Source organism: Ursus americanus, chromosome 19 (assembly GCF_024610735.1).
Source record: "Ursus americanus isolate L20-20 chromosome 19, mUrsAme1.1.p, whole genome shotgun sequence".
Lineage (NCBI taxonomy): Eukaryota > Metazoa > Chordata > Mammalia > Carnivora > Ursidae > Ursus > Ursus americanus.
Genome location: NC_142145.1, coordinates 35,366,586 through 35,392,172, shown reverse-complemented (window position 1 = coordinate 35,392,172; position 25,587 = coordinate 35,366,586). Strand labels below are relative to the sequence as shown.

The 25,587-nt window shown below is 39.9% G+C and overlaps 1 protein-coding gene across 1 annotated transcript; it reads right to left on the bottom strand.

The window, feature by feature from the left end:
- Nucleotides 1-5,022: 5,022 nt before the first annotated feature.
- On the bottom strand, nt 5,023-25,268 carry SLC39A6 (solute carrier family 39 member 6). Its single transcript, XM_045777883.2, has 10 exons — nt 24,922-25,268; nt 22,245-22,979; nt 20,575-20,758; nt 19,345-19,514; nt 17,872-18,090; nt 12,852-12,957; nt 10,405-10,782; nt 9,101-9,181; nt 7,601-7,791; nt 5,023-6,237 (listed from the first exon to the last, which is right to left on the bottom strand). The coding sequence occupies exons 2-10, from the start codon at nt 22,968-22,970 to the stop codon at nt 6,085-6,087; spliced, it is 2,208 nt and encodes a 735-aa protein (XP_045633839.2). The 5' UTR covers nt 22,971-22,979; nt 24,922-25,268; the 3' UTR covers nt 5,023-6,084.
- Between the last annotated feature and the right edge of the window lie 319 nt (nt 25,269-25,587).

Genomic DNA, 25,587 nt, shown 5'->3' with positions numbered 1-25,587 from the left:
GATAAAGGGAATGTATAAAAAATTACAACTAACACTATATCTAATGGTAAACACAGAATGCCTTCCCACTAAGATCTGAACAGAGCAAAAATGTCCATTTCCACCATTCCTATTCAACACCATACAGGAAGTCCTAGCCAGTGTAATAATAAAAGGAAAAGAAATATTAGGCATACAGATTAGAAAGGAATAAAGTGACCTCTTCTCATAGATGGTATTATATAGAAAATCCCGAACTCTTTACAAAGATGTCTTAGAACAGGGGAGCCTGGCTGGCTTGGTTGGTGGAGCATGCAACTCTTGATCTTGGGGCTGTGAGTTTGAGACCCACTGAAAAATAAAAAAATCCTAAAAAAAAATTTCTTAGAATAAATGAGTTTAGCAAGGTTGCAGGATATAAGGTTAACACCCAGAAATCGATTTTATTTCTGTATATTAGGAAATAAATTGGAAATTAAAATAAAAAACCAGAATGATTTATAATGGCACCAAAAATGTGAAATACTTAGGTATAAATCTAACAAAATGTGTGGAGGATTATGCAAGCTAAATGCTATGCACTGATGAAAGAAAATTTTAAGGACTTAAATAAGTGGATAAATAAATACTGCTGTTCACTGATTAGAAGATTCAATATTATTAAGCTGTCAACTCTTCCCAACTTTATCTATAGTTTTAACCTGATCCTAATCAAAATCCAAGCACAATATTTTTGGATATTGAAAAAGTGATTCTCAAATCTTTATGGGAAAACAAGGACTAGAATATCCTAAACATTCTTTTTCATCCTAAATATTTTTGAAAAAAGTAAGCAAAATTGGAGATCTCACGATTTCAAGACTTGCTGATTTCAAACTTATAAAAATTCGGGGGTGCTTGTCTGGTTCAGTCAGAGGAGGATAAGACTCTTGATTTTGTGAGTTCAAGGCCCACGTTGGGTGTAGAGATTACGTAAATATATAAACTTTAAAAAATTCAGTAATCAAGACAGAATAGAAACTTCAGTAATAGATTCAAATAAATACAGCCAGAAAGTTACAGTAGGCAAACAGTGTGGTACCACATAAAGACAGATGGGCAGACCAACGGAATAGAATAGAGCCTGGACACAAACCCTTGCATATATGGTCAAATGATTTTCAACAAGGCTCAAGATTGCTCAGTGGGGAAAGGACACTCTTTTCAACAATGATGCTAGAAAAACTGGATATCTACATCCAAAAGAATGAAGTTGTACCCTTACCTAACGCCATATACAAAAATTAACTCGATCAAAGAAATGAGAGCTAAAACTATAAAACTCTTAAAAAAAAGCACAGAGGAAAAGCCTTGTGACACTGGATTTGGCAATGATTTCCTAGATACGCCACCAAAGGTACAGACAACAAAAGAAAAAATTGACAAACTGAACTTTAAATTGAAAATTTTTGTAGGACATTGTAGGACAATATTACGAGTAAAAAACCCACAGAATGGGGGACAGTATTTGTAAATTACATTTCTGATAAGGAGTTAATATCCATAATATGTGAAAAATTCCTACAACTCAATAAGAACAAAAACCAAACAACCTGATTAAAACAGGGGCAAAGAGCTTGAACAGACAATTCTCCAAAGAAGATTAACAAATGGCCAAAAAGCCACAAGAAGATGCTCATGATTAGTCATTAGAGAAATGCAAGTCAAAACTACGAGACACCACTTCACACCCATTAGGATGGCTATTAGCAACAACTAAGAAACAAACAGAACAGAAGACAAACGTTGGTGACGATGTGGAGAAATTGGAACTCTTGTACCTTGATAGTTGGAATAGTGAAATAGTGCATCACTGTGGGAAGTGGTACGGCAGTTCCTCAGAAAATTAAACCTCGAATTCCCACACCATCTAGCAATTCCACTTCTGGGTATATACTCCCAAAGAAATGAAAGTTAGGAAAACAAGATTATTTGTACCCCTGTTCCTAGCAACATATTTGCAACAGCCAAAAGGTGGAAACAACTCAAATGTCCATTGATGGATAAATGGATTAACGAAATGTGGTATATACATGCAATGAAGTATAGCCTTAAAAAGGAAGGAAATTCTGGCACATGCTACAGCATGGATGAAACTTGAAGACATACTAAGTGAAATAAGCTAGACTCAAAAGGACAGATCTTATGATTTCACTTACATGGTATAGAATAGTCAGATACATAGAGACAAAAAATTGGACAGTGGTTACCAGGGGCTGGAGGGAGGATGGAGAATTACTGTTTAAAAAGTACAGACATTCAGTATGGGATGATGAAAGACAGATGGTGGTGATGGTTGCACAACATGTGAAGGTATGGAATGCCACTGAACTGTACCTTTAAAAATGGTTAAAATAGTACATTTTACGTTATGTATATTTTACCACAATTTTTTTACAAGGAAAAAATCTTTCTAGTTATCAATAACACAGTGCTTATGATGATGGCTAAGAAATAGTAATTTGCTACCTCCTTTGATTTTCATTACACTTAAGTGGGAAGTTCAAACTCTACTGTTTTTGGAATTGTAGTTTCTCTTTTTCTGGACTATGTTAGTTCCTCCCTCTCTGCACATTTCCCCTCCCCTCCTCTGCTCATTCTTAAGCCCTTGACTTCATAGGGTGGGGATACCACAAAGGAGATAAGTTTTTAAAGGACTTCCTGAACTCTAAAAAATTTCTTATACTTTTAATATGCTAAAATGTTTTCCTTTAATCCCAAATTATTCAATTTTTTTTTTTAGATTTTATTTATTTATTTTGACAGAGAGACAGCCAGTGAGAGAGGGAACACAGCAGGAGAGTGGGAGAGGAAGAAGCAGGCTCCCACTGGAGGAGCCCGATGTGGGACTCGATCCGGGAACGCTGGGATCACGCCCTGAGCCGAAGGCAGCAGGTTAACAACTGCGCTACCCAGGCACCCCCGGAATTATTCAATTTTTGATTCAGTTATGATCTTAAGTTTTTTTTTCTCTTTAATCGGCTAACATAGTATATTACAGTAATAGGTTTTCTGATAAACCATGCTTCCATTCCTAGGATCGCCTTACCTGATTATATTATATACTGAGTTTGATTTTCTATTTAGGATTCTTGTATCTGTATTCACTTTTGCTTTTCCTACATGATCCTGTGAGGTTTTGGGAGGGTCTGAAATTTTACCCCATTTAGAAGCTGCAAGTTAGCCAGTTACGTTTCATGGATAATGGCTGAAGACATGAGACTCCTGGGACACGAAGGACTGGATTGCTCACACGAGAGCAAGCAGCACGAGCAGCATTTGCATTAGTACCTCTGGATGCTTATCCCACAATAGCAAAGTGAAAGGTCTCAGGTGAATGTTGCACATGCTGTGAATTTGTGCAGCAACGGAGCTTGGGGAATTCGCCTCTTACACAAGGCCTGAGCTTTGTCACAGACCTCTTCCTTCAAGGTTGTTCACTGATAAATGGCCTGAGCAAAGAGTGGTCAGGGCCCTCCATTGTTGACATAGCTAGCAAGAATGTATAGGGAGTCTTAGGGTCTGAGGTAGATTGCCTTTCCCAGCATGGCTTTGTTTCAAGATTACACTACTCTCAATTAACATGACGGCATTCTTTTTTTCTAATCCCAGAAACTACTTAAATAAGCTGGGTATTTATGTGCTGCTTGACATTTTCATAGAACACAGCAAACAGTGCCTTGTTTGGGAGGAGAAAGGGAAGGATTTTGGTGTGATTATTTTAATAGTAATTGACTTTCTATTTTTTCTTAGTAAATATTTATATTTTTCAGAAAATTAATCCATAAAGTTCTCAAGTATACATAATCTACTCTGTCTCTAGGTCTTTTTAAGATTTTATTTACTTGAGAGAGAGAGCACAAGCAGGGGAGGGGGCAGGACAGAGGGAGAAGGGGAGGGAGAAGCAGATTCCCCACTGAGCAGGGAGCCTGACCCGGGCTCCATCCCAGGACCCTGGGATCATGACCTGAGCCCAAGGCAGAGGCCTAACCGACTGAGCCACCCAGATGCCCCTCTATCTTTAGGTCTTTTTCATTCAAGGTATTACTTGTGCATTTTTCTATCAGTCTTTTAAGTTTTTTTTCCCCTAGAGATCAGCTTTTGGCTCCTACACTTTCTTCTAATCTCCATTCTCCCCTATACGAAGCCATGGAAACTAACTACTTAACTCTTCCATGTGTCCGCTACGGAGTTCAACCTGGAGTGGGAACTATCCTTCCAGTTCACTCTGTTTTGTGTGTTGGTCCAGCACATCTTCTACCTTCAGAATCTGTGAAAAGGCAAGTCTGTGTTCCCCAAACTCAGGAACATTTCCAGCTGTTCCAGACCGTTTTCATCTTGCACTGATCGAGCAGCAGTAAGGTAGGTCTGTGGGCAGAATTCAGAAGCAGAGCAATCATTCCGCTAGAGGAGATGCTTCAAGTCATCCTTTGAGGCACCGTTAATCTAAGCCATTCTCTTGCTACCCACATCCATCCCTTTCACTTGGCTTGGGGAATAGAAATGCTAGTCCAGTTGACTCTCAGTAGGCCCTCAGTGGGGTAGAGCGTCTTGTCCATTTTATTATTTTTAATTCTCTTTAGAATGTAGGGTATCGAGCTTCTTCTCAAGCTTAAGGCTCTTGTTGTTATAAAAGAAAAATTAGGGGCACCTTGGAACAAACTGTGGATTAATATTTTTTGAAGTGTCTTTGTGGTAAAGAATTTAAAACTGAGTAAGGCCACCTAATAATATAAGACAGTCGGTAAGTATACTATAATCTGAATGGTACTTAAGAAAATCAGACATCTCAAATTCAGAGACAGAAAGTAGTACAAGGGGCTGTGGGAGGAGGAAATGAGTTGTTGTTTAATGGGTATAGAGATCCAGTTCTGCAAGATGAAAAAGCTCTGGAGATCTATTGCACAACAATGTGAATAAACTTAAAACTAATAAGCTCTATGCTTAAATAGTTATGATGGTTAAAAAAAAAGAAAGAAAGAAAAGAAAATTGGATATCTGATATCAAGCTGACATGGGGAATTTATTTTATAGAAAAGCAACATCTAGAGAATGCCATAGACAGTTCTAGTATGTCTAAAGTACTACATATAAAAATGATAATTGCTCATAATGACAACACTGAAGCACTGAAAGATACCAAAGTACTTTCTGATCCAAGGAGTCAAATTATACTCAGTACGGTTTTAATGTCCTTGCCTATCTCCAAGCTCTGATATGCTGACATTTGGTAAACCAGATAACTAGAACATTCAATACCCAAGTTTCTGGCCATAGACTTACTCATCCTCATCTGGTATAACTCCACAGAAATATTTTAACATTCCAATTTCTTGGTTAAGCTATATATTGCTTGAATTCATTAAATATACTTAGACTTCTCTATTATACAAAGTTAAATGTACAACTAACTTAGTAAAAAGTGCTCACTCTGGTTTATTTTACTCTGACAAAAATGTTTTATGAATGAACTCTATACTTTACTAATATTGCCTTTTTAATTTAAGTTTTCTTTTCTATTTCATAGCCAGTTTTGTGACTTTTTTTTTTTTTTGGTAGGAAATCTGTGCTCTCTTAATTCTTACAGATTCTTCTTTTTTCTCTTTGTTTCTTAGCTAAAACTTAGTATGAGCTTTATTGGTATCTCAGGCTGTCTGTGTATGCCTACTCCTAAATGCCAGCAGTTCTTCAGAGGCCTGACATCCAGCATGGGGCTTACTGTGTTAAATTAGTTCTAGAAAAAGCATTAAAGACATTTTTCCTGAAATATACAGAATATGTCATGCCAAATCTCTTGTTTATACGATAAACTGGTAAAACTGGTAAACTGCACATACAGCTCATATTCCCAAAATAGAATAACTTAAATATTAAAACGTACCTTTGTGTTATCACCATAACTGACCTTATAAGCATAACAAATGGAAATATTCAATAAAAAAAAATCACAAAATCCACTAACGGTAAAGGCTGCATATCACAGCATATGAACTCTCATCTCCCTATGACCTATTCAAACTACAGACAGCAATATTTTTTTAAGCTACTCTAGCATTTATGCCCTAATTAGAAATTTATACGAAACACAATTTTATGCTCAAATATGGAAATAAGCAACATAATTCCAAAACCCAAAAGTATCCCAGCATTCTGTAAAAAGAAATATCCCCAGCGGCTACATCCATGGTCACTAGCATCATTGTGCAGCATCTCAGGTACCTTAAAGAAAAAACAAGAGCAACGTTTAAGTTTTCAGAACCACAGATTAGTTTTTAGAAGGATTTACAGGGCAGTAATATCAGCTTTATACGCAGCTGGATATACTGATCCAACTCCTTGAAACAGGACCATATACCTACTGACTCTAGCTAATAATGTCACACAGCATTTCCTAGCAGTTTAATTCACAATGATTATTCACAGTATGTTCAACAAGTCAAAGTTTATATTGGTCCAGTTTGCTCCACTATGAAACGAAGAGCTATACTGATTACTCTGCTTTAGTTACTGCCTGGAGCTGAACCGAATATAACACTAAATTTGGAGATATGGACACTTTATATATAAAATCATAGCAATCAGACTGGCTGGGATTGTTATGCAGACTTTGCTGACAAAAAGAAGTAACTCCTTTGTTCATTAATAAGGAAATTATGAGCATTCTGAAGTATACACAGTATGCCAACAACATGTGGCTTGTGCTGGGTTTCCAACAAATGTATACAAATGAGTGGCTGATTACTGAGAGTCTACTCTCAAAAAAACACATCAGAAAGGGGTAGATACTTCTGTGTATCCTGATATACATTAGGCAGGATAAAGTGTGCTTGTGATCAACAATCCAAAAAGATAAACTCTAAAGAACCTGTGTTTTCTATGCTACCTTATATAGACGCACTTATTACTGCGTTTACTCTAAAGCCTTTTTTTAAAATTTATTTTTTATTTTTTATTCATTTGACAGAGACAGCCAGCGAGAGAGGGAACACAGCAGGGGGAGTGGGAGAGGAAGAAGCAGGCTCCTAGCAGAGAAGCCTGATGTGGGGCTCGATCCCAGAACGCCGGGATCACGCCCTGAGCCGAAGGCAGACGCTTAACCGCTGTGCCACCCAGGCGCCCCTACTCTAAAGCCTTTTTAAAATTTTATTTATTTATTTATTTAAAAAGTAAGCTCTATGCCCAAAGTGGGGGCTTGAACTCACAGCCCTGAGATCAAGAGTTGCATGCTCTACTGACTGAGCCAGCCAGGTACCCCCTAAACTAAAGCCTTTTTAAAAATGAGGTTTCATGGGGTGCCTGGGTGGTTCAGTCAGTTAAGCATCTGACTTTTGGTTTTGGCTCAGGTCATGTTCTCAGGGTCCTGGGATCAAGCCCCGCGTCGGCTCCGCACTCAGCACAAGTCCGCTTGCGATTCTCTCTCTCCCTCTGCTCCTCCCCCAACCCTGGGATTCTCGCTCTCAAATAAATAAATAAATAAATAAATAAATAAATCTCTTTTTTTTTGTTTTTAAAGAGGTTTCACTGAACATTTTCTTTATTTTATTGTTAGTCAACACTGTAATTAGACTTCTTAAAAACTTACCATATCAACCAGAGCAACATACATGAATAAGCCAGCAGTAAGTGCAAATATCCACATGGAAACATTTTCGGCATAATGACCAATGAAGATTCCTGTTGCCATTCCAAGATATGCCAGCATGGCTGACAAAGCATTATAAAGAACAGCCTGCTTAACAGTCATGCCAGCCTTTAGTAAAACAGCAAAGTCACCTTTAACAGAAAACAAAAAAGGGGACAAAGTAATTAAAAAAATCACTTTCAGACACATACCCAAGAAACTTCTCAATTTAAGAAATTCTCTGATTTGAGGGGCGCCTGGGTGGCACAGCGGTTAAGCGTCTGCCTTCGGCTCAGGGCGTGGTCCTGGCATTATGGGATCGAGCCCCACATCAGGCTCCTCTGCTGGGAGCCTGCTCTTCCTCTCCCACTCCCCCTGCTTGTGTTCCCTCTCTCGCTGGCTGTCTCTCTCTGTCGAATAAATAAATAAAATCTTAAAAAAAAAAAAAAAAAAAAGAAATTCTCTGATTTGTCTGAGGGAAAAAAAAACAGCAAACTTAAGAATTACCCAGGGGTAACAGTGTCAGTGTCAATCACCCTAACAGCTCTATAAATGACGGTATTTTTTTGTCCAAAGTTTTTCTTAAGGCTTCCACTCTGTCAGTGAATGATAAATACCATGAACTTACACGGTCTTCAACAAGCTTATAATTGGGCACAAAGAAGAGGAGGGTGGAGAACACACATGAAATGATCAGCAAATGATAAAGGCAATTTATAATTAAGAGCTAAGGAATCGAATATTCTAGTTATAAAAGGATAAAAAGGGAAATTAAGATGGGAATAGCTAAGGGAGGCTTCATGGAATATGAAGGATCTAGAATGTGGAACATAAACCAGATGTTGAGGATTATAAGCATCTAGCAGGCAGATGGGAGGCCTTCTGAATGGCAGAACACATGCCAAGGAACAAAACTGAAAATGGCAGCACAGGTGTGTGCAAATATGTATCTATAAGAAGAAAAACGAGGACATGAACTGGGATCCAGAACAACTCTGGGAAGGTTTTAAGTCCTGGTGACAGGGGAGAAAAATACTCAAAATAGAATTCATCAACTTTCCTTTTCTTTAGCTTCAATGACAGTCTCTTTGCCAATTTCTCTCTGTTAACGGAAGATGATTTCTTTGAATTCTGTGGTCTTATTCATATTGTAGGTATGAAGATAATGATCACTGATGTCACCAGTATGCTAGTACAAGAAGGCATCTGGTAGGGCACAAGGACAAGAGAGGAGGCCCAGGTATCTCTCCGGCAACCCCCCAGAGGCAACTGTGGAATCATACTCATAGGGTCAGAGTTCTGGCTGGAAACACACTTATACTCAGTAAGAAAAGAAAGCCAGCTGGGTGAGTAGAAGGCACAAAAGTTATGAGGAAACTTGCTAGAACTATCAAGAGCCAATGCCAGTGACACTAGGATACTTCATCCCCCTGGAAAATACTGTTTACGTGGTTCTCTTACCTAATTCATGAGGCAACTCATGACAAAACACAGCAACAGAAGTACTTAAACCACTCGATAAACCTTCAGTAAAAGCAGCTCCTGGGTAAAAATCAGAGAGATTTTGGCTACATTATTTTACGGGTGTTTTTTAAAAAAAAATCTTACCAGCATACATAATGAGGTGAACGAAGTAAACCAGATTCTAGTCATGAATTAACAGAACTTTCCCAGCTGCACTCTGCATCTTCTTTACAAGTCATGTTAGATTACATTCCATTAGGTTTAAAGTTCCCAGTGCAGCATAAGCAGGTACAAGTGAGAAGGGAAAGTTCCACTATGCTTCAGAGTGATTAGAGGATCTTATCACAGACCCGAGAAGTAACTGTTATCACGTAAAACATTTATGTAAAAAGTACACTGATTTAAAAGGTTTAGAAGAAAACGCAGCAGTCAAGAGTACAGATACGTTTCACTGGCCTCAGAAGAATTCACTAGGTAATTAGACTTGTTTATATTCATTCTTTGGCTGTCTAATAAGGAAAGTCTAAGATACATAGCTCCCCCCGTAGCTCCCCCATTTTAAAAGCTAACACTGTATACAACTGATCGCTTATAATGTGTGACCGAGCATGCGCATGTCCTCCTTTGTTGCTTGTGCTGTGCACAGTACACAGAGGAGGAAGGGAATCAGGTTTCCAGGGAGGCAAGGCCTGGGTTCTTCTCCGCCTGCTTATAAAACAGCACTGCCTCCTCGGGCAAGTGGTTCACCTTGCCAGGCCTTAGCTGCCTAACCTGTAATTATTTCCACTGCTCCTTCCAGCACCAAGTTAACTATAATTTATAAGTATTCTGTTATCTCTTGATCACGATAGGACAATTTAATAGCAAAAACTCTCTAAATTTTTTGATAACTCAACTTATCAGATATGCCAAGACTCCTTCAGTATAAAAGATGATGAAAAAAAGTGTCTTGTACCTTAATATTGTTTATATTGCAGAGAAGGGGACTCTAAAGTAAAAACAAAAAACCCACAAAAACATGCTCCACACGCGTTAGAGCTTGATTTTAAGACTCTACAAATTAAAGTAACTTTTAAGAGTTACCACTTAGGTAATGGGGTGGGCAGTTTGCAGCACTTAATCTTATGTAACGTTTACTGAGTACTTCACTGTCAAAGCAGCTACAGGAGAAATAACATTTTGATAATCTTAGAAGTTATTAGCTCTATCAAAATCACCCTATTCTTCGTTAAAAGGGGACTGGTGGTTTCATGTGACATTTTCAGAGTCAGCCAATGAGAAGCAAACACGTAGATGTGTACCAATTGCGAGGCCATCGCTGAAATTGTGCAGGCCGTCGCCCATGATTACCATCCAGGCCAACGTGGCGATGCCGGCGTCCTTCAGCTCCTCCCGAGAGTAGCGCTGACTGTGACTGTGGGGGTGGTGGTTTTGGTGGTGGTGGTGATGCAGAATGTGATGGTAGTCATGATGGTGGTGAATGAGCTCGTCTGACTGGCCGAGCGTATCGTGAAAATGTGAATGGCATTTATTCTTGCACCCACGGGGGACGTATTCATTATAGACCTCCTGCGGATGAGCGTGAGCTATCATGACCTCTTCTTCTTCCAAGATCGCTGGCTGTTGAGAATCAAAGTGGGAGGGCTCCTGGGAGTCTGCTCGTAAATAGCCTTCAGGTCCTAAGTGTAAACATAAAGGACATTGGGTCAAAGTCAGAAGATTTTGTTAATGTGCTTAGATATATCTCAAACACTCCCACTGACAAAGTCAAAAAAGATCTTAGAGCATGGCAATCTCTCACATACAGAACTAAACAGAGTATTGCTGATGCAAAACATTAAATGTCTCACATATGAGAAATTAAATGGTCTCACATATTAAGAATGGATTTTAAACTTTAACCTTCAATAACCAGCCCCCAGATTCTCCCTGATTTCTTCTGCCTTACATTTTTTTCTTTTTCAAGTTTTTATTTAAATTCTATTTAGTTAACATGTAGTGTAATATCTGCCTCCTTACATTTAAAAGATGACTTTTTCCCAATTATAAAAGCAGCACATACTTATTTTAGAAAAACATTTAAGAAAAATACTGATAATTGGAAATAAAAAGCATGTATAATCCCGTTGTCCAACTTCTTTTTTGAGGGTAAAGTTCAAGGAAAAACAAGCATTTGATATGCAGTGATCACCAAGGACCATTTATTATCTGCTTGTGTAAAGAGAAGTAAATTGCAACAATAAGCTTTTGTTTTTTCCCTTTGTCCTGTTCGGTGATCACACTTTTCTCAGGAACATTCCCAACATTGTGGTCCAGTTCCAGGGCAGGCGTTCCCTCTCACTGTTACATATTTCACTGGACTCCAGTAGGAAGGTTGAAGAAAGAACAGACACAAGAAGAGCAAGAACATTTTATTTACTCTTTAGAGAAAAACGCAGGATAAAAAACAAAGGGAGGACAGGAAACCATTCAGGTAGGCAGTAGCAACTAAGCAGTTACTCTCCCTTGTTAGCTGGCAACTATCTAGTGAGCACTTACCCGGCCAGGTATGCTGCTGGGCATAGGGATGGATGGGAGCATGACAAAGTCTCTAACTTCAAGCAAGTTACATTCTTGTAGGGCGATAGCCACATTTAATAAGGAAACATATGTAAATAAGGTCATATGAGGCATGGGAAGGCATCGGAAAAAACCAGAAAAAGGTAATTAAAAGGACAGTAACTGGGAGACCTTCGTCTTTGGGTGATCGGGGAAGGACTCTGAGCCCAAATGATGGGAGTAGGAATTTGTGTGAAGATCTGATAGGAGGTTTCCAAGCAGAAACAACAGTGAATGCAAGGCTCAGAGATAAACCTTGATGTGCTCACAGAATGAAAAGAAAGCCAGTGAGACTGGACACAATGAACAATGGGAGAGAGTGGAGGGCAGGGTCGGACCATGAAGGTCATGGCAAGGAGTTTGGTTTAAAAATTTAATCCTAACTCAATCTATCCAATAAGAAATGCCACTAACAGTCAAGCTACAGGACAAATAGGAACTTTACAGCAGAGCCTCACGTCAGGTGGCACACCACATCACTGAAAAGAACACAGTACCACACTGGGGTATTATGCCCCAAGTGATCAATCTAGTTGTAAAAAAAGATTAGAAGCAGCCCAAATGAGGGGCAACTAGATGCAATATTTGAACCTAGGCTCTGCTCAGGACCACTTTTTTCTTTTGGAGGGAAAATATAAAGGAATCATGAAAACAATTGGAAAAACATGAGTGAGGTCTAGAGACTAGATAATGACACAGTATTAACATTAATTTCCTGATTTCCTATAACTGAACCGTGGTTATATACGACAATGTCCTTTTTCTTAGGAAATATACAGTGAGCATTTGGGGATAAAGAGACCTCTCATCTGTAACTTACTTTCAAATGGTTTAGCAACAAAGTATGTGTATGTGTACTCAGAGAGAGAAACAGAATGATAAGGGTAGGTAAAATAACTGGGGGATGTATGAAAGATAGAGAAATTCTTTACATTACTCTTGAAACTTTTCTGTATATCTAAATTCCTTCAAAATAAAAAAAAGTAAATATAATATAAATAACTTACTGGCAATTAAATTATTCAAAAGTAAAAAAAAAATAGAAAAAATTTAAAAAGGGACATGGTCCCCTTTCTCCCAAATAGTCCAAGCTGCCTGCAAATCACAGAGCAATAAACTCCCTCCAGCCCTCAGACTTGTTAAGACTTACGATCATCTGCGTCCACTTTCTCCTCATTTGTTGAAAGTTGAGATTCATATTTGGACAGCTGCTTCTTAATCTCCACATCATCATCAGCTTCAGGCTTTTTCTGATTCTAAAATGGAAAAGGAAAGCAACACTTTAAAACCATTGATGTGCTTATGTGTACAACTATAGACAAACAGTTAAGCAAAAGATCCAGAGAAAGACAACAGAAAGGACCTTTATCGGGATAAAAGTCCTCCAAGGGCAGGCAGGGCCTGTAGTTAACTTGTATAGCACCTAGTTGTGTGTTTTAGGCATAACAGCTGCTCAGGAAGGTGAAGCATCAAGGCTTCAGTAATACGAAATATTGCAAAATCACATATTCATCTTTCTCAATGTCCCCTAGGTCATCTACTTTAAGTGTGCTCTGGGAGCCTGTTAGAAATGAACAATCTTGGGCCACACCCCAGACCTAATGAATTAGCACAGGGATTTTAACTAGATGCCTGGATGATTCATACACATATTAAAATTGAACTCTGCCTCAGGTTATCAATTTAGAATCAACTGGAGACATTTTCTCCAGCATTTTGTGATCTGCTAACCAGCTGCTTGGTACTCTCCATCCCTCTTTTGGACACCGAAACCCCATACTTCCCATACTTTTTATAACCTAAAACTATACTATGACAGTGATTAGGTGTTTGCTATTAAAACTAAAATACTTCTCCTATAATAAAACACCATTAACAAGCTTTCTTTTTTTTTTTTTTTTAAGATTTTATTTATTTATTTGACACAGAGAGAGGGAACACAAGCAGTGGGAGTAGAAGAAGAAGCAGGCTCCCAGTGGAGGAGCCTGATGTGGGGCTCGATCCCATAACGCCAGGACCACGCCCTGAGCCGAAGGCAGACGCCCAACAACTGAGCCACCCAGGCGCCCCAACAAGCTTTCTTTTTTTAAACAAATCTTATTAGTCAGCCTCGAATTTATCACTAGGTTTTTTAACCACCTCAATACCATGCTTGAGCTATTGTCCTTATCTCTGAGCCCAAGCATAAAAGTCACCATTTGAACAATGGTGCCTGTTACTTTACTTACTTACGTAGAAGTAATACTTATATACTTTTCTTACGTAAAAGAGAATACTCAAAGTGATGAAAATTGTCACACAAATAATAGATTTCTTATTTGCAGAACTTTTGAACATGACTTAAACAATCACCACCAGACCCGAGATTTCATTCTAGCTCTGATAACATGTAAATTATCTGTACATTCTTAGATTGTAAGAGTTCTTAAAGGCAAGCACACAGACACATCTTTATATCTACCCCTAGCTTAGTGCCTTAAACAGAGAAAGTACTTCAATATTTCTGAAAATAAATGAATTTAGGATATTTTATATCACTTCAGTTAACCCTTTCTTGTTGGGCAATGACCAAGGACTTAGAGCTTAACCAATTCTTTCATTCTATAAGTATCAGGGACCTATAATGTTCCCTACACTGAGTGCTGGCAATACAACGTAAAGCAAGATACACATGGTCTCCGTTTCATGGAGCTTATCATCCACAGGGAGGGAGGCTTTACAGATATAATGATTAAACAATTCTTTCATAGCAATTTTTGATATGTTTTACAAAAGAAAAACACATAGTGCTATGAGAGTGTATGACAAGACCTAACTAAGTCCCAGGGCAGGCTTCTGTGAGAAGGTGATCCTTAAACCAAGACCTAAAGATAAGCAAGAGTTTGTGGGGGAGGGTGGGCTGGGAATAGGGGTGGAGAGGTGGATTCCGGGTAGGGAGAACAGCATGTGGGAGGGCCCCAAAACAGGAAGGGGCCAACCGCATCCCAGAAATGAAAGGAGTGCAAGGTGGTTGGGGCTTAGTAGGTCAGAGACAGGGGGCTAGAGGCTGGGTGGCAGGAGGAGACCCAGACAATGCAAACCAAGTTAGAAGTGTGGACTTTGTCCTTCAAGTATCGAGAAGTCACTGAAGGAAAGATTTTAAATGGTGGTGTACAACTTCGTTAGATTTCCACTGAAACAAATCACTTTGCTCTGCTCTGGACTGGGAGATGAAAACAATAAAATACTGTAGACAGTCCAGTTAGGAAGTGGCTTCTGTCGCCCAGGTGGGAGATAAGCATGGCTTACACTAGAATGATAGCGAGGAAGAGGGAGAGAAAATGGAAAGGCTCTGGATATATTCACTAAAACCAGCTTGGATATGAGGGTAAGGGAGATGTCATAGACGACTTGCGGGTTCCTAGCGTGAGTAATAACCTTCACCGGTAGAAAAAAGATTTTGAGGCTGAACTTATTACAAAGGTCCAACTACCTATATCAAGTATGAGATGTAACCCTAATTTGAATATAGATTTCAGATTGACATAGATGTATGATATATGGAATCTCCCAGGGATGCAGAATGGATATCCTTAAGGAAAATCCTAGGTCCTCTTATAAGGCTGAAAAAGTTCTCAACACTCACCATATAATGAAGAGTTTTTGTTTTGTTTTGTTTTGTTTTGAGAGAACAAATGTAATTTAAAACTGTTAAATGAGTAATGCTAAGATCCGGACACCTTTAACAGAAAATAAACTCAATATATTTTAAAAAGGAAGAGAATAAGTAACATTTGCAAAACTCCTGTGGGAAGTCAGTGTAGAAATTATGCTTACTTGCCATTTAATGTTTCTTATACGTTAAACAAATGTTTGTTAACTATCTATCATGTGCCAGATGCTATTCTAGGCATTGGAGATGTAGGGGAAGTCCTAAGTCTTAAGTGCTTTTATTCCAGTAGAAACTATTTTAGAAAAGAGATCATCAAACTTCTTTGACTATAAGCCATAGTAAAACATGTCATATACTGTAATATTACTGCTGCCTTTAAAAACATTGGTCATGACAGAAGATTGATTTCACAACTTACTGAGTTAAAAATTGTTGTGTATTAAATCAGAGAGCCTGGGGCGCCTGGGTGGCACAGCGGTTAAGCGTCTGCCTTCGGCTCAGGGCGTGATCCCGGTGATCTGGGATCGAGCCCCACATCAGGCTCTTCTGCTATGAGCCTGCTTCTTCCTCTCCCACTCCCCCTGCTTGTGTTCCCTCTCTCGCTGGCTGTCTCTATCTCTGTCAAATAAATAAAATCTTAAAAAATAAATAAATAAATAAATCAGAGAGCCTACTTTTTTAGTCCCATGTTAAAGAGTACCAGATTGAAGAAAAGCTATCTACAGGTAAAATTTGAAAACTAAATTGAAATTAGCATGTTAAAGAAATGACGGCATGTGAACTAGAGACATAGTAAAACAAACCTCCAAGCCTCACCCCCACCAAGAGAAAACTAATAAAAGATCATTTGTTTTTTTTAAGAAAGGAATTTCAGGGAATATAAACAACTAGTATATATCCTCCAGTCAGTCCAAGTGAAGCACCTGGGACGATGGGAACGTGGAAGAGGACCCTCTGGATTAAGAATGAAAAGGCTATTCTCATTTCACTTCTTTCCTCTAAGTTTAGGTCCAGTAAAGAGAAGGTTCACAATCTGTAACTTGAGGTCTTACTGAAGGTCAAATCTCTAAGGGCAAATACTCACAGGATGGAGAAGGCAACTCTCCTGTCCACACACGCACTTGTTTCCCACAGTGAGATCTGTGCTCAGCAAAAAACAACTACGTTTGTTTTCAAACCTCCTCATGCCAGTTAGGCTTGTTATTGTAATTGCACAATTTAATTACACATAACTCAAACTGTGAAATGATGGTGAGAATAGTAACTTGTATGAAAACTTAAGCTGAATGCTTTTGAAAGATTCAAAGGCAAGTTGTTAAAAAAAAAAAAAAGACTAGCAAGTTAGGTAAAGCAACCACTGCATAAAATTTACAAAGCCTAAATTCTACTCTCGAATAGCTTCCCAAGTGTGTAACCTCTCACTCAACTTGAGAGAAACCAAAATTGGAGACTACAGAGGAAGTAGCATGGCTACCGAAGAAAACGACCATACAGAGCTCTGACTCAAAGAAAATCCTGGTCAACATCAAACGACCAGAATATGAATGTACAGATGTTTTAAATTAAAATGTCTACGATGTGTACATGTCCTTTTAAAGAGTTCCCATTAGGACAGTCTTCTGACTGACTTGCCTGGTCACATCAGTTTAAGAGGTGGCAGATAACCACAGGCAACTCATGGGGTGTTTTTACTGGAAATAAAGAGCTGGTTTGGCTTCATGCTATTTTCTGGTGGCAATTTGCAAAGAACAAGACTGTGAAAGTCACAAACCCTCTGAAACACAAGAGAATATTCAGCTACTAGGTGAATAAAGTTAATCACAACAGTTATTCATAACTACCAATAAATACCGGCAATGTATCCCTAATGATTTTTAAAAAAAAACGAAACAAAACGAACACATAGGGACATCTGGTGGCTCAGTTGGTTAAGCATCCAACTCTCGATCTCAGTTCAGGTCTTAATCCCAGGGTCATGAGTTCACATCCCACATCAGGCTCCTTGCTAGGCATGGAGCCTATTTAAGAAAAAACAAAAAACAAAAAACACAACAAAAAAACCCCACACAAACAAACAAACAAACAAACAAACAAAAAAAACCACAACACTTTACTGAGGTATGATTGACAATGAAAAAGGCATACATATTTAACATAGATAAATCAATGAATTTGGGTATATATACCCAAGAAACCATCGCCACCATCAAGGCCGTAATCATGATGCTTCGGACCTTAAGGCTCTGCTTGTGCCTTGTTTGGTTTTACACAAATGTTCATCCTTTGAAATTCTTACCCTCTCAGGAGTTTGAAGGGAATACTGAAAGCAGAGAACTCCGGGGTTATCGAGATAGAGAACAGCTCTCCATGAATGCCTCTGGAAACAAAAATTATCTCAGGGTACTGAAACCTTCTCGAATAAAGATCATACCTGCCGGACAAGCTCAGCTAGCAGTCTAGTTAGAATACTACACAGATAATGTCTGAGGCATAGAAAGTACACCGTACTTTCTCTTACCTTTTTCTTCTTATCTTTAAATTGCTTGATCAATGTGAGTACATGTTCAACGAGAAACATGAAATACAAGCCACCAAGAGCTGTCAGACCCTTCCATGTGGAATCAAAATAGGTACTTTCTTCTATGTTTTGAGAAGACAGATGACTGAAAAGTGGCCCTCTCTTCATTTCCATTGCAGATTCTTCATGGCTGTGACTATGGTGGTGACTTGCATGAGACTACAGGAAAAACAGTACGTACTTTATGAATTCATTAGTTTCATACATGTCAGAAAAATTGGCTAAGATAATAAGGTCAAATATGAAACCATTCAGAATTAGGCAATTAATGGGCTGCTTCAGAGCTGAGGGGGAAGTTTCACACATTAAAATAACCCACAGGCTGCTAGCGACCTAGAGCCTAAGTATAATGTGCTAAGGCAATAACGGTGTGCATTGGTTTAGCGTGAAGACAGCTACCTTATCTAACGACTCTCATAAGGTAGCGGCTTATTTTCAGTGTTTGACAAGTTACCATGGCCACAAATAACAGGGAACTCCTAGACTCAATAGGCATACAGGGTTTACTGTTTATACTCCAAACTGAAAAAGCCCATACTAGTCCTGTCACTGTGTTTACAAGAAGCCTAGTGTGTCACAGGCCCTGGCAGGTACCTGAGATCAGGCACGCCATCCCAGCAGTCTGCAGCAGGCATTAACACTAGGGCACGTCAGGGAACCGCGTGTGGAGCCCAGCAACAGAGGTGAGACGGGGGTGGTCACAGGGTACACCCTACACACGGGCTGCTTGGTGCAGTGGGTGTTCCTGAACATCTGTCACCTGGGGCCGGGGAAGCTTAGCACAGCAAAATGGTTTTTCACTACAGAATGAAACATGATGGGATATGTAGAAGAGCTCTAGGAATGATTTCTTTTCCCCACTGACCTTAAGTCTTTAAGGGAAACTTAAAAGATGAGATCCAAATACTTTATCTTAAGTTTTTAATGGAGCTATTAAGTAAACTTTACTCAACTTATATAAGAATTTACTTGTGTCAATGGAGTATGAATCTCTGATTACACACATAAATTCAACTCTAAAGGAAAACTCGCTTCTTGAGCACATAATCAGTTTTTATTTTTGTGCCAATTACACTAATGTAAGCAGATAATTCACATTGTTGCCATCTGTCACAGTAATAATATCTGTGCAGAATTTGTCTCCTTTTATTAACTGGGTCCAAAAAGTTAAATTAGTCTGTATTTAGTAAATTCCCTTAAAGAGAAAAGCAAAAAACAAACCACGAACAAATATTAAGATCTAATACAAAAATGCAGCTTTCAGTCACCAGATTTTAAAATCAACTCTTCTAAACCAAATCTCTAACCTTTTATATATATTAATACAAAGAATTCTAGTACAAACCAAAAATACATTAATCTTTTCACTGTTGAATAAAAAAATATACTGATAGGACAAATGACTGTACTTACATGTGGAAGGAGGTGTAAAAAAGCATCACCACTTAATGTCCCAACGGCCAGTGCCACAAGGAAACTTAGGAGAAATTTGAAAAACACCCGATTCATGAGAGGCACTAAGATAACGCCGAGCAAAGACAGAAAACTGATGATGGAAATGGCTATAAAGCCACCAACCCAGGCTGTCAAATAAAACACAGCAAAGGAAAAATTATACAACTGATAAACTTTATTTGTTTGTTTGTTTGTTTATTTTTTAAAGATTTTATTTATTTATTTGGCAGAGAGAGAGACAGCCAGAGAGAGAGGGAATACAAGCAGGGGGAGTGGGAGAGGAAGAAGCAGACTCCCAGTGGAGGAGCCTGATGTGGGGCTCGATCCCAGGACCCTGGGATCACGCCCTGAGCCAAAGGCAGACGCTTAATGAATGCGCTGCCCAGGTGCCCCTACAATTGATAAACTTTAAAAGAGTAACATAAAGCAACTTATAAAAGCAAGTTTAAGCTAAAGAAATACAAACTCAGTGGAAGAGGACTGTGGTAATAGAGTAATAACCAAGAAATCTGTTGCTGGCACAAATGAACAATCTGACTAAACCCTCCTGGGAAAGAGCAGAAGTCTCGTGGAAAGTTCTTCAGATGGGGTTGAAAGGAGGGGAGAATATGGTTATCAATGATGAATTCTAGATCATTTGGGAACTAAGCTTTTGGACTCCCCTATACAGCTAAACAATGAAAGAGAGGAGGAAAGAAAGAAAGAAAGAAAGAAAGAAAGAAAGAAAGAAAGAAAGAAAGAAACCAGGAATTCAGTGATTTCTTCAGTAAACAAAGCAATTACTTATTTACCATAGTTTTTGAGCAACACAGGTCTACACTAGAGCAGAACTGATCCTGGGTTCATTTATTAATAAGAACCAGATTTAGGCTCCCAAACAGCAGATATGAACTCTGACCTTCTGAAATAGTGTGACAACATAAAAAGCCCAAATTTCGGATGGCCCTGATTTCCTATGGGTGACCTCAGTTACAATCTGTTGTTGTTTTTTTTATTTATTGTTTTTTTTCTTAAGGCAAGGCTAACCAGCTTGCTTTCTTCACATTCAAGACAGAGAACAATTAAGATACTTGGAATTATGTTGAAAAAATGAATAGGTCGATGTAAGTATAAGGAAAAGTACAACATAAATGTAAAATGAAATTTTATGTAAAAAATTATATTTTTACATAAGAAAGGCAACTCTACCTATTTGTAAAGAATAGGTCTTTGGAGGGATTTCAGCTTTCTTTTCACTCGTCGTATGAATCAGACATGATCTAGCATCAATTTGATTGATGATGGCTGGGCAGAGATAGTTGAACTCCGTTGCATTCAGCAGAACCTGGATGCCCATGCCATGAGACGTAAGCAACTTTGATGCATTGAAACACTGCAGAAAACAAAGCAGTGAAAATCACCAAAAAGCATTCTCATTAGGCAATCCAAAAAGTTGTCTGATGATACGACACCCTTTCCCTACTGAAGCTACTTCTTTATTTTTTCAAGTTAATGCATTAAATCCAACTTTCGTCTTGAGCACTTTGTAACTTGCCTCAAGCTCCGTGGAGATACTATGTCACAAGGGGGATATCCCACCTCTTCTGTCTATTTCTTGGGAGAAGTAGTTAATCACTAGTAATCTAGCGAAAAAGCCCTGAGTGGAATAAGCTTGAGGATAAATGGACATTCACAAGCCTGTTAACTCATTGTATAAACCTATTAAGGAAATGAGCTTTAATTTTGAGATGGAGTTCATTAGAGATTGAGAAATATGTTGCTTTTAGTACTAACGCTACCCTACCTGGCCTAAACAAGCCCAAGACACGTCACTCCTCCACCAACGACCGTACTTGCAAAACTTAGCTCAGTTCTGTCTATACACCTGGCAAAAGCTCTACAACGAGAGAATATTAAATTATGTATATTACTCTTGCAGAGAGCAAGGCTGGTTAATAAAACAAACTTGTACCAGCAGGCAGCTGTTTCAACAACTTAATTAGATGACAAGCTTAGTTTGAAGAGAATCCCCTCTAGGTAATCTAAGCTCCCCTTCTCACACACACAAAAATTGGCAGTAGCACCTGTTTCTCGTCTTCTGTAAAGTTACTTTAAATTTCCATAGTTCTTGGCCAATACTACTCAGGATAAACTTTATTATCGGTGTCGCTATGGGAATGACCATTAGGATTATTCTGGAATTGTTACAGTCATAGGATGACTTGAATGAAGTACTCTTTAAGTTTTGCTTATTAATGCATACCAACTAATTCCTTGCTCTTGACATCTCTCAGCCAAGGAAAACTATGTACAGTCTGGAAGTCTAGTCTAGGAAAAACACATGACTTCAGAATCTCACTTCCCAGACTTTCCAAATGTCCAGCACGTGGTTCTTGGTAGCTGCTCCAGTTTCAGCACTCTGTAAGTCATTGAGATTCCTCTTCCAAAAAGGTAACACTATTGTTCTTCAAGCCTTCTTTTGTGCCTTCAACCACACCTTTCTCCAAAACAGGGATTCTAACGCATGCTTTTTCAACCTCCCATTTTCTACTTTTCAGTAACAATATTCCCCTTTTAAAGACTTTATCCAAAAATAACCTTGATTACTGCTTTCCATACTCATTTTAAGTTCCATATTAGAAAATAGTTTTAGCTGCCAGCACCATTCTTACCAAAAAATTATCCCCCAAGTTTTCTATCAGGAATGTTTACAACACAGTAGGGACAAGGGCCTTTGGGCCAAGTGCTTGGATGAGAAAGTAGAAATTCCCTTTTCAATAACCTCATCATTTTATTTTTACTTTATACTCCTTGCAACTAGAGATAGAATGGCAATGACAGGACAAACAAGCAGGCATAATGAAAAGCATTCATCTTACCTCCTGAGTATTTTCATTTGTGTTTCTGGAATACATAAAGCCTTTTCTGGGCTCACTCAGAGATTCATTTGTTTTCCTACTGGCCAGCCGGCTCACCCGGCTCTTTTCTGTGATACTGGGTGGAGTGGAACTGCTCACATCTTTGGGGGAAAGTTTTCCAGGTTTTGGAGTGTCTATTGTCTCTAGAAAGTGAGTTCCTTCAGAGACAGCATTAGACACAGTTGAGGTCACTTCACTAGCAGTAACACCATCCTTGATTAAAACGTTCCTTCTACCAGTGGCATGTTCTGATCGGTGAGATCCTTTCCCCTGGCTGTTTCTGGAATCTTTACCCGAACTATCAGACTCACGGTCTGGGCAAAGACCTTTCCGATTATTTTTACTGGAAGCAGCATGATTACGGTGAGAGTGGTGATCGTGGTCAGAGTGATGGTCGTGGTCATGGTGTATATGGATTTTTTTAACCTTATCTATGCCTATATTCTGAAGCAACTTTCTGAACCCTTCAACTGACAAGGAATTATTTTCTCCATAGCGATGGAAAAGCTGCTGTAGATGATGTCGCCGTGTGGTAACTGCCAAGTCAACGTTAATGCCAGATTCCCAATTTGTAATAATTTTCTCAGTGGTCTGAGGGAAAGCAGTTGCCGGTTCTAGTTCATGAAGGGGATTTGTGACTGACAGGGTGAAGGTCAGAATCAAGACTACAGATAAATTCCTCGCCATTGCACCTTCCTAGAGAAGACAGAAAAAAAAAATTCTTGCCTTCACTTTTAAAACAATTTGAATTAAGAAATCTCATGCTGAAAATTGCTATCAAATAATGAAGGTTTACAAAGCATCATTTAGTGTGACTAGTTTAGCGCTACATACTATGAAAATATAAAGACCTACATATATACATAAAGGAAATATGAAGAATCCTAGGCTCTACCCTTGTATTGGTAAAACACTTGAAACAACTGGAGAACAACTGAGTGCTGAGACCGTAATTAGCACTGCAAAAGCAAAAGTAATTCAGAAACTGGAGATTCATGTGGTCACAGCCATACTTGGCAACTTCTCATTACTGCTTCTGTGGACCCTTTCAAAAGGGACCCTTAAAAGGTAAGAACAATGATTCGAAACAAAACTCAACTACCCCCACCACCATCATTTCATAGAATAATCTTTTAACATAAAAAAAAAAAAAGAAATGGCAATCTCAGAATAATTCACATCTAAAACTTTTTCTTAAATATATACACATCAATTTAAGTCTTATTTCCCCCAATCCCACTCCTCAAAGGTACCTAGTTTTGCCGGTTTCTTATATTATCTCTTAAGATAGTTTCTACGCATACTCAAATAGATGTGTTCTTTTTCCTTTACACAAACGGGATCCTTTTTCCCACTCAACAAATGACACCTTTCTGTGTTGGTACATATAGATTGATCTTGTTCCCTTGAAAGACTGCAAAATAACACCTCTTCAAGTAAATTAAACTTCATAAAAGACTGTATCGTTCTTATGTGGCTATAAAACAGTGAAAACTTTATCACAGACTATCATCACTCATCCACACAATAGTATTTGGAACGAAAGGCCTACACTCCAAAGAGAAGATTCAAGTTGAGCCTTGGGGTGTCTAGTTGGCTCAGTCAGTGGACCTTGCAGCTCTTGAACTTGGGGTTGTAGGCTTGAGCTCCACGCTGGGTGTAGAGATTACTTAAAAATAAAATCTTTAAAAAAGTAAAAATAAAAAAAATGAAGAGCCCATCTTATATATATAAAAAAATCAAGCTGAGCCTTGAAAAGCAGAACTCAGTTAAACAAGGGAAGATATAGTCCAGAGAAGCAGATGGACTGATATCGCAGGACCCTGAAGATGTCCACCACCTCTGATGGATGGCAATTGTGACCAAATTCATCTGCCTTCAGCCAAAGAGGCTAGGGGTTGGGTTCTGGAGCCTGAGAGCAAGGACGGGGCAACCTAGCTCTACCACTTTCAGCTGTTTCCTGCACCAGGAAAAGCTGGTAATGATACATATTTGACGGATGACTGAAGAAATAATATGAACCAACATCTGTGCAGGTGCTCCATAACTGTAATTTGTTTCTTGCATACTGCTGCTGATCATACTGGGAGCAGTGGAAAATGGAAGTATGTATCTACTATAGGACTAGACTCCTAAAAGAATAATCTTCAGAGTCTGAAGTTTTGGAAATTCAGATAAAATGCAAAAGTGAAAGATTAAGAAATCATTCTCAGGAGAGAGAGGCAAGGAGCGGGGTGGGTGGGGACATAGACCGATAGCTCAGTGGGCAGCTCCACGCCTTTCTCCAGCGAGGATGCTTAGGGCGGTCGTGGACCGGCCGGCGAATCGGCCGGCGGATATTCCCTGCAAATCGGCACTGTGTGGAAGAAAAAAAGAAAGCCTAAGGACAAGGGCCTGGAAAAAAGGGGCGAGTGGAGAAAATGGGAAAGAGGACACAAAACTGCTTCCAAAGGCTTTTTGTTTTTAAACACGACAGTACCTTCTTCGAATACGAGATGAACAGGACAGACCGTTTTCCTCCTAAAGTCCTTCGCTGCATCCCGAAGCCTAACCATGCACCCGAAACTGGGAAAGTCCGGCCTCCACGGCCCGCGAGGGTCCCCTCTCCGCTGTCCCCTCCCGGACCCACGAGACTCACCTCTCCGCGGCCCGTCCCCGCGCGCCGGTTCAGTTCCCCGCGGGCGGTCCGGAGGGTTCGGAACCGGTCCGTGCTTCTCTCTGAGAAACCTCTACACGGCACGGAAAAGCGGCGGTCTCATCTACCCGGCTACCCCTCGGGCCGGGGTACCGCCGCGCAGCCACCGGGAAGCCGCGCCCCACGCGCCTCGCCTCCCGGGAGCAGGAGGACAATTACTAATTACCGCCGCGCGCAGCGCGCCGCCGCGAACCACCGCCTCCGCCGGCCATGACTTCAGGGCATGCGCAGTGCGACCCGGAATCCCGTCCCGGTGAGGCGGATCCGCGTGTCCGCCTGTTCGCCGGCGCCACGGGGCTAGCAGGAGCGGGAGGGGCAAAGGCGCGGTCAGAGTGGGCTGCGAGCGCTGACACCAGCTAGCTGAGGGCCCTTTCCTCGAGGCCCGCGGCGGCCCTGCGCCTTTCTGAGGCCCGAGACTCGCTCTCCAGGCCCCCCGGCCAGCCCCGTCCGCTGCTGGGGCTCCAGGCCCCCCGGCCAGCCCCGTCCCCCTCCCTGGCCGAGAGGGGCAGCGGGATGGTCCTGACAGGCACACGAGCCCCGGGTCTTTGTGGAAGGTCCTGAGCCACTCCAGTAAGGCCTTCGTTCCTGGGACGGAGGTTGTGCTTCTGC

Bases quoted from the DNA above. Each gene is read 5' to 3' on its own strand.
- SLC39A6 (XM_045777883.2), bottom strand. From the start codon at position 22,970: ATGGCGAGGAATTTATCTGTAGTCTTGATTCTGACCTTCACCCTGTCA. The intron at 18,091-19,344 runs GTAAGTACAGTC...TTTTTCCTGTAG, and splicing joins TTTTACACCTCCTTCCACAT to TCTCATGCAAGTCACCACCA. The intron at 10,783-12,851 runs GTAAGTCTTAAC...GTTTACACTTAG, and splicing joins GAAAGTGGACGCAGATGATC to GACCTGAAGGCTATTTACGA.